The following is a 10,050-nucleotide window of genomic DNA, read 5'->3' as shown; positions in this document are numbered from 1 at the left end:
TAAAAGTTAGAGAGCTCTCTCTCTCTCTCTCTCTCTCTCTCTCTCTCTCTCTCCAAATTTAGTGTTCTTTAGTTCGAAAGCCTTAATAAAAGTTAGAGAGTGATTTGGAGAGAGAGAGAGAGCTCTTGATTCTTATTCTTTAAATAAGGTAACATTCATAGCCCAACTCGTTTCTCTAAGCTGTTGTTATGCTGTTTAGTTTGTTTTTCGAGCTATACTTGTGGGTTTTAGACCTTACAGAACTTTCTTGGCCTTAATCTTGGTTGAACAATGGTTTAAACGTCATAATAATATTGGATGTAGTTTCTTCAACATGGATGTGTGATATGGTCTTGAGTGTATCAATAATAAAATAGTCACTCGCAGTAGAACGAATCTTTGTAGGATAGGGTCTGTGAGAGGATGTCGAACCTCAAAAATTGTTAGTTCAGTTGTCAAGTTACTGAAATTAACTCTAATCTAATTTAGAGAATATTTTTGATTTTTGATTTGCAATTGAAACTAAATAAGAACGTAAAAATAAAGAAAAGATAGTCAGGAGAAATATGGGGGATTGATCTCACATCTAACCTCATCATAATGGTAAATTGCATTTAACATGAGAATTTCACGTACATGAATATTATGACTTATGTGTGTGTATCAAGCACCCATCGATGTCGTTAAGAAAATTCTTTTATTAAGAAATAAGCATAGTTCATCTTTCGGCAATGTATGAATGTTTTACCTAAACTAAGGTGTAGAACAAATCATGCTTCCTAAGCATGGGCTATCAAATATCTTAATTAGCTTACACATAATCAAGGGATAAGCATAACTCATCTTTTGGCAAGCATAAATCGATTTACCTAAATTAAACTAACTAGGGTGTGAAGCAATTTATTCTTCCTAGGCATGACCTATCAAACCCTCTTGATTTCATGTCCATTAAAACCGTTGTAAAACCATCGTTCATATATCACAGAAAATATGAGCGTTGAGTTCAATCAAGATAAATAATTTTCTAAGACAAGATAAAATATTTATCGAAATCGAATATAAACATTAAAAACAATCTCAAGATTAAACAACCAATATTTATGTTCATAAAATTCTCAAAAGAAAACACAATTATACTATTACAACTTGGAAAAGGTTACATCAATACCCTACATGTTAGTATTTATTTATTGGCGAATTCGGTGTCAAAACTTAATTGATTTATTTAAGAAAGGAAAGAGCCAAGATGGAAATAATATTGCAGAAGTTTTCCTCAAGAAAAGGAAAGAGCCAAAATGGAAAAAATATTGTAGAATATTCTTCAAGAAAAGGAAAGATCTCAGTGGAGAAAATATTGCAGCATATTATTCAATGAAGGGAATATATGTGATGTGGAAAATATTCTGCATATTTAATTGTGTCTAAAATTCTTATTCTGTTGACAAAAAGATTTATTTTCAGGGATTTCCTAGGAATCTCCATAACAGGGGCACTGATATTCCAGAAGATCATTGCAGAATTAATAATTCCAATATGGAAGGGACTGAACAAGGAAGCAATCTACACAGATTGGCACTAATAAAGCAAATTCCTAATAAAGGAAATATTCTGGAAGATTTTCCCTAGCAACCGTCCGGACGGGTCTTTGAAGGCGTCCGGACTCTCCCAAGTGTTGAGAAGCTTCTGCCAGTGCATCCATCTGGACGATCGGGCAACACCGTCCGGACGCTAGGTCAAGCTTTCTGAGTCCTTCAAATATTCGGATTTCCATGAAGACACTATTCGAGAAAGATTTCTGCAACCGTCCAGACGCTTTGACAACACGTCCAGACACGGCCCTATTAAAGGAAGAATCACTTTGTTTTGGAAAGGCGGTCTGATAAGTGTTGAATGTTACACACTCAAGCCCCTTAATTTACATATGTTAAGCTCTTAGTTTTGTTATAGTTTGATGTTTTGTGTTGTTTTTGTGTTTTCTTGTATTTTACAGGTTTTGGAAGAAAATCCATCAGATTCCAAGATTATAACAAAGTCAGCAAACTCACTTTTGGATAGATTCAATTCCAATCAATTTTGAATTTAAGGAAAGAAGTCGGCAAAAATTCGTTATTTTTGGAAAGAATCTAGAATGAGTATGTCTCAGTAATTTAATCATAACTTTCAACTCAAGTATTATATTGCAACAAAATTGGTGGCGTTCGAAAGCTAAGACAAAATTCAACAAATATGTCAGAAATAGGTATTTCCTAATTCGGATGTTTACCATGCCAAAATCTCTTCGCAATAAAGCACCGCAAATCTGTACGAATTTTGGAATCATTTTCCTACTTTGATAGAAATTTTAGAAAAGAAAAAGACTTGTAATTATTCTATTTGGACTAGAAGACCTATTTATAATTGTTCTAGGATTTCTAGAGCTTCTAAAGCTTCTCTAATCCCTATAAATACGCCTATAGCCTTTGAAGAAAAACACACACAAGCTTTGAGGAAGAATCAAAGGCTACGTCAAGAAGGAGGTTCTTTCTAATTTTTATTTTCTTTCTTCCTTTATTTATTTTCTGTATGTATATAATTTTAGTTTATATTAGTTGTAACTAATACTTTAGTTAGGGCTCGATTGAAGCCCTAATCATGTCTCTTTAAGTTTTTTAGTTTGCTTTGCTACAATTTATATATCGATGCTTAACTTGATTAAGAATTCCTCGCATGTTTATATTTGGCCATCATATGCATGTGGTATGAATTTGTTATTTATGTCAATTTGGATGACTGAGTCCTGGGCATAATAGAGTAACGAAAGAACCCCGACACAGGTTCTTGCATCAATCAACATAAAGACAATTGGAATAGATACCATATTCCAATCTGAATGGTTTTACCGATTTCCATAGATTTATGTTTTCTTGAAGAACAACTTAGTAGATACCATGCTAAATCTTTCAAGGAAGAAAAGAGTTAGAGTAGATACCATGCCTAACTCGTTGCTTAGGGAAATCAATAACTTTAGGAGAAGATACCATTCCCTTGTGGCCGGTAAGCATTAAGCATCATGTTTTGATTGTAGTATTGTTCATATTGCGAATCTTATTTGAGTATGATTAGCGGTGGATATTGAAGCCCTACTTTTTCTTCTTATTATTTTTAATTCAATCTTTTATCCCGTCTTATTAAACATATCTCTTTTAGGAATATCTTTTTGAGCTTAATTTACCAATCCTCGTGGGAATGATCTAGTATTTGCCTATTATACTATATTTCTGATCTTGTGCACTTGCGAGTAAAACATACAAGTATTTGCCTATTTATTTAGGTAGATATTTGCACAACACGGTCGCAGAAGACCGTCCGGACGCTACCTTCTTCCCTCCGGACGTGCATGCTCAGAGTCCGAATTCTAATTGTAATAGGTTTTGTAAAGCCTATAAATAGGAGGCTCTAGGCATGTATTATTTACAGAATTTGGTATTGAATTCTATATAGCTTAGAGAGGGTGTTTAGGGAGATTTGAAGATCTGCTAGCTCTTTAACTGTTGCCAGTGTGTGATTTGATCAGCTGTGAAGTCTATCTTAGGGGGGAGCCTTAAGGTAAAGGATTTCATTGAAGACCCCTTCAGGTAAGAGACCTGGTTGGGAGGCGTTCGAGTATAGGTACACGTCAGAGTTCAAGGTAAGATCACTGCATCAGTGGTATGTGAGTGCTACTGCTTTGAATAGTGAAAATCCTGGATTTGGCTGTCCCGGAGTGGTTTTTCTCTTAACTGAGTTTCCACTTCATCAACAAAATATTTGTCTCCTTTAAATTCTGCATTTAATATTTTATTGCACACTGTTCACACACACACGGTTAATTAGAAGTCATATTTTATTTTCACTACGGAAGATTTAGCCGTTCATGGAGATACTGGAAATCATCTTTGTAAGAGAGAAATCCATCCCAAATCGCTGCTAGAAGATCTCCACTTTTTTCTCCAAAACCACCCTAGTCTCTAATCCTATTGATTTATATTCTTTAACATAAACTAATCTCTATATCATTTATTCTGGACGAGTTAAGAGTATTTATAGAGAGTACAAGTGAAATCCTTCATGGATTTGTACATATCAGAATATTTAATCCAATTAGAAATCGTAAAACAACTCCTAAGTTAATTAGGTGTCTTGATGTCAACTCTACCGCACAACTACGCTCGATCCCAGACATTAATGCACTTGAGTTCAAGTTGCGCTTCAGCCTAGTTCTTTCTGCGCTTGAGCCCAATAGGCTGGTGTCCTATGCTCGCATATCTTACGGTTGCACTCTAGCTTCTGATGCACGCTTGAGCCTCATGGCCTAATGTGCTCGAGCGTAGTTGAACTGCACTCGAGCACACTTGTCTTGGTGAATGCTGGATTTGGCTTTTGCTGAATCTTGCCTTTAAGTTCAGACAAATACTTGTGGTTTCCCCTTGGTTCCTCAAAGTGTTGTTAACATAAAAACAATGCAAAACATCATATCACAATGAAACTAAGAAGCTAATATATGCGAGCTAAGGGGCTTGAATATGCAATATTTAATGTGAGTCACACCCCAAGCTTACATATTGCTATTATCTTATCAATACAAACCAAAACTTAAAAGAGATAAAGGCCCCGTTTGAAAACCACTTTCCCCTCTCCTCCCCTTCCCTTCACTTCTCCCAAAAAACATCAACTTCAAAATATTCTTAACTTTTTTCACTTTTTATATCACATCAACACTTTCTTATTACTTTTTAAATAAAAAACTCACTACAATATAATTTTTTTTTTTTTCACTTTTCCATATAAATTATATCAACTTTATATCACATTAATTTTAATTTTCAATTATTAAAAAAAAAAACCCAAGGATAAAGGAGGGCAAGGAAATTTTCAAACGGGGCCAAAATGTAAACTACATTACTTCTTCTTTTGTGGGAACACGATTGCATTTAGTATATGCAACAAGCTTTTTAAACCCTTAGGACTACCTAGTGAACGAATGAAGTTTCATGAGGGTTTGCCATAAATGCTACCCACAAACATTATGCCAATTATATTATCCATAAGATAGAAGTGTCACAAAAATAATGTTTCTTATTTATTAGCAAGCTTAATAAGATAAACTACATTTTCAAAACTTTTTAAGAATTCAAATGTCTAAACATTTACCAATTTTTGGCTGAGGCAACATAAGTTCAAATTGGTATAAAGTGAACGAACACACCATTATAAGGCTTCAAATTAATTCTAATGTGCATAATTCAATATCTCAAAATTTATTGGGATCCCTGTTAGATAAAATAACCAAGCATGATGATATTATTCATGTTTTTTTTTAAATCGCATGTCATATCTCACATAATGTGTGCTAATGTTCTTGTGGCAGATTCAAAGTGAAACATGTAAATCTCAAGTGCTAAAGGTAAGTGCCAAGACTTGGATTTCTTATTGAAATGATCATGTGTTCAAACTTTTAAACTCGCCAATGAAACGCAAATCATAGTGAAAGTTCAATCCAAATCTTAGAAATAACATGATAAGGTATTCATAATATGTATTGTTTTTCCCTACCACCAAACTTAAATGATACATTGTCCACAATGTATAGATAGAGATACAATACCAAGTAGAAAGGAAAAGGTGGGGCAAAAGTACTCCCCCAAACTCCAATGAAAGAATACATGTCTTGAAAAACAAAGCACTACTTCTAGCTATATATAAAAAAAAAAAAAAAAAAATGCATCATAAAAAATAGTTGGAGAAGTGTCAGTAAGAGATAAAAATAATAAAAAAAAAAAAAGAAAAAAAGAAAAAGATAGGAATGTAATGTAATGGGTTGCCTCCCATAAGCGCTAAATTTAACATCTTCAGCCATACGTGGGTTAAAAAAAATGAAAAAAAAAAAAATAAAGTACAAAAAAAAAAATTGTTTTAAAAAAAAAAAACAAAATTAAAAGGATAGGAATGGAGAGATGAAGTATCTTCGGAATTCTGTGCTAATGGTTCACGTTGGTAGCTTGATGGTGAAGTACTTCTATCAATCAAGATAGATGGGATCCACCAAGTTGACAGATTCCACATCCTCAGAATGCACAATGCCCTCTATGTAGAGCTTCAATGACCATTAACCTTAAACAAGTTACCATGCTTCGGGTCCCCAAGTTCTACTACTCCATGAGGGGAAACTGATGTGACTCTGAAGGAGCAATCCCATCTTGATCTGAATTTAGAGTTAAAGAACCACCATTTTTTCTTGAAGAATCGGTCCTTTACTTTCTTGAACAATTTAGAGAGAGATTTACCAATGGCTAGGTAATTGACAATATCTACGTACCAGGGCGGTTCCTTCTGAGTGATCTTAAACAGTTGTTCATCCGGAAAGGAATCATGAATGGGGTGAGATGACTTAGAAAGAATTCAAGAGAGATGATCAACCATGCCAGAAGGGTTTGAAAGGGAAGCAATAGGAGTAATGCCAATGTGTTGCCCCTTACGAATGTCTTCTCACCTGAAATGAGTCACACAGGCCTCTAAGGGGTCCTTAGTCAGAATGCAAGCCAATGAGTCTTCAAAAGGTTACTCTACGATGTCCAAGAAGAAACACTCACTTTTGTCTGGCAATACTAGAAGGCATTGAAGATGTTTAGCTTTATCTTTATATTCCCAAAAGTGATCTTCATAATCTCGGTTCTACAGTTTATGTTTGCATTAACTGTGGCTAAGAATGGACGATTGAGGACAACTAGGATCATCTTATTAGGATTGGGGACAAATTCTGTATCAAGAACAATAAAATCTACTGGGAAGTATAACTTGTCCACCTGAACGACAACATCTTCGATGATTCCCCGCGGTTTCTTGACAGATCTATCAGCCATTTGCAAGATAACACTAGTGGGCTTCAATTCCCCTAAACCTAGCTGCAGATAAATGAAATAGGGCAGCAGATTCACTTCAGCCCTTAAGTCGAGGAAGGCTTTCTCAACCTTATGTTCTCTGATGATGCAATAAATGGTGGGAGCACCAGGGTCTTTGAACTTTGAAGGGATACTGTGTTGGATAAGATAACTGACTTGCTCTGTGAGGAGAACTTTATTTAGAGTGTGGGCCCTTGTTCTTTGCTTTTGTGTACATAAATCCTTGAGGAACTTGGCATATGTTGGAATCTGTTTGATGGCATCAAAGAGAGGGATATTGATTTTTACCTACTTGAAGACCTCTAGCATGTCTTGGATCTTCTCTCCCTGCTTCCCAAACTGATTCGATTCCTTGAGGTGTTCAGGGAATGGAGCCTTCGGTTCATATGGCCACTCAAGAGGTAGAGTGGCTGAAGCTGACTGATCTTTCTTCTCCACAACCTTGTTGTCCACTTCTTTACCGCTCCTCAATACAGTAATGTCCTAGAATTGCTCATGATGAGAGCTGCTAGCTATATTCCCATCTACCATATACTATCCCTTGGGATTGGCCACTAGTTGGCTCAAAAGTTTTCCTTCTTCTCTCCTACTAAGTGTATCAGCTAACTACCCGAGTTGGATTTCTATTTTTTTTTTAATGGCCTGCGTATGAGAACTCAACATCTGTCTCATTGTATCATCACTTGTAGAATTTCGAGGAGGAGGAGGGACTGGCTGATACTACTGGGAGGGCCTGTAATTGAAGGTTATGGTGGGCTGTTACTATTCTTGATTATGCATTTCTTGAAATGGTGCTAAATTTTTAGTATCTTGATTTCACCAAGAGAAATTTGGATGATTCCTCCAACCTGGGTTATAAGAATTTGAGTATGGATCATGATTTAGTCAAGCAAAAGCTACATTCACTTGCTCTTGAGAAGTATCAGAAAAATGGTTGCCTATAGGGCAATCATTCGCATGGTGCAAATGATGAGAGTAGAATGCACATGCCTAATGCTGAATATTAGTGGGAGGTGCTTAGGTAGGAGCAAAGATGGCTGCCATGAGTTGGTCTAGCTTTCTTCATAGTGCATCCACCCTCATAGTTACCTCCAAGGGGTTACTCACTGCATAAATACCTTCGACTTTTGAGGCATGCTGTATGGAGTTCTCGTTGAGGTTCTCGAAGAGGGTCCATGCTTCGTTTTCTCCTTTCAGCATGAATGTACCACTATAAGAAGAATATACCATCTGGCGGTGAAGTTCGGTCAGCCCATCATAGAAACATTGAACAAGTTGCCATTTGGGGATAGCATGGTGTTAGCACTTCTGAAGTAGGTCCTTCATCCTCTCCCATGTCTCATAGAACAACTCTCCTTCAGCTTGGGAGAAACTTGTGATAGCTATCTGTATTTGATTGGTCTTTCCGATGGGAAAGTACTTCTTGAGGAATAATTGTTGCAGCTGAGAGAAGCAACTGTGTTCGCTTCCAAGGAATGGAAACAATATTTGGCCTTCTACTTGAAAAAGAAGGGGAAGAGATACATCTGTAAAGCATCCTTTGAAAAGACTTGCAGCTTGATAGTAGAATTGTCACGCCCCCGTTTTGGGATATAGGGGGAAACACAAACTTGAGCTATGGAAAATAATAAAAGGAAGTAAAAGCATCCACACAAATTACCAGGAAATAGTATAAAATTAACTTCATATTTCATATATATATATATATATATCAGCAGTTTCTTTAGTTAGTATATAACAAGCCAGGGATCACAAAAAGAACACTTTACATATACAAAAAGGTCAGTTCGATTTATACTCTATTGCTTAGGGAGGTCTCAGCCATACTCTAAGAAAATCAGGTCCTACAGTGTCCTTAATATTTTACATAATGAAAAACAAAAAGGTCCTTGGCAATAAACTAGGGTCATTCGAAACAAACATAGACCCACTGGTCTGCATCAGTGGGCCAAAACTTCGGATCATCATAGGTCGTGACCTCGATAGGTATGCTCGCGATGAGGATAATGATGAGGAGTGCCATCTGAAAAGTTTACGGGAGAAAGAGGGTGAGTTCGACAACTCAGTAAGTAACACAACACAATTAACTAACAATAAAATTGGGGATGTATATGAACCGAGCTGAGCCAAGCTTTGTGAAAATAATTTATTGACTTCTAAAACAAACCAAGTGTGTGTTTGTGTGCAAACAAATATCTTAAGTGCAAAATTTAAATGAGACAGATATTTGTTACGAAGTGGAAACTCTATGAAGAGAAAAAACCACTCTGGGGCTACCAAACTCAGGAAATTCACTATCCAAAAACAAAGCTAGTTACAAGACACTCGTACTCACATAACCCTATGCAGTAGTCAACCTTTAACTCTGACGTGTAGCCCAACACGAACACTTCCTAACCAGATCTTCCACCTGAAGGGGTTTTTGATGGATTCCTTTTTCTTAGGGCCGACTCCTAAGATAGACTTCACACGAACAACGAGCACACACTGGCAACTACTTGAGAGCTAGTGGATCTTCAATTCTCCCTAAACACCCTCTCAAAGCACTATGAAATTCGTTACAGAATTCATACAATTTACAAACCTAGAGCCCTCTATTTATAAGCTTAAAAGAAACCCTAAATCTGCTAAAAAATGAACTCTGACTGCGGACCGTCCGGACGACATTTAGCCCCGTCAGGATGGATTTCTGCAATATCTTTTTAGGAACAGCGCAATCCTGGAGGCCGTCCAGACGCTACTCTCTTTCCTTCCAGACGGTGGGCCGTCTGGACGTTGTGCAGACATACAAGTTGTAAGATTTTTTTCTTAGCTTTCCAATGACACCAATTTCGTCTCAATCCGATACTCGAGCAGAGAGTTATGATAAAAATACTGAGACGTGCGCAGAAATCTTCCTGGAAGCCTGACATGCGTCCGGACGGTTTTGGGCGCGTATCCGGACGTTTCTCTTGGCTGTTTGGCTGGTCAGGTTGTATATCATTTCATTAGCTTTCCAATGACGCCAATTTCATCACAATCCGATATTTGAGCAGAAAGTTATGATCGAAATACTATAGGGCGTCCGGACGGCTTGACCGAGCGTCCGGACGATCAACTGCAATCGCCTTTCCAAAATAACGCTGAAAGCTTACATATCAAGGCCGCGTTCGGA

At 36.8% G+C, this 10,050-nt stretch overlaps 1 protein-coding gene across 1 annotated transcript; it reads right to left on the bottom strand.

The window, feature by feature from the left end:
* Positions 1-6,602: 6,602 nt before the first annotated feature.
* Positions 6,603-8,126, bottom strand: LOC133876780 (uncharacterized). Its single transcript, XM_062315026.1, has 3 exons — positions 7,986-8,126; positions 7,197-7,379; positions 6,603-7,145 (listed from the first exon to the last, which is right to left on the bottom strand). The coding sequence occupies exons 1-3, from the start codon at positions 8,124-8,126 to the stop codon at positions 6,603-6,605; spliced, it is 867 nt and encodes a 288-aa protein (XP_062171010.1).
* Positions 8,127-10,050: the final 1,924 nt, after the last annotated feature.

This window comes from Alnus glutinosa, chromosome 9 (assembly GCF_958979055.1).
Source record: "Alnus glutinosa chromosome 9, dhAlnGlut1.1, whole genome shotgun sequence".
In the NCBI taxonomy this organism is placed as follows: Eukaryota; Viridiplantae; Streptophyta; class Magnoliopsida; order Fagales; family Betulaceae; genus Alnus; species Alnus glutinosa.
This window is presented reverse-complemented; position numbering and strand designations above follow the sequence as displayed.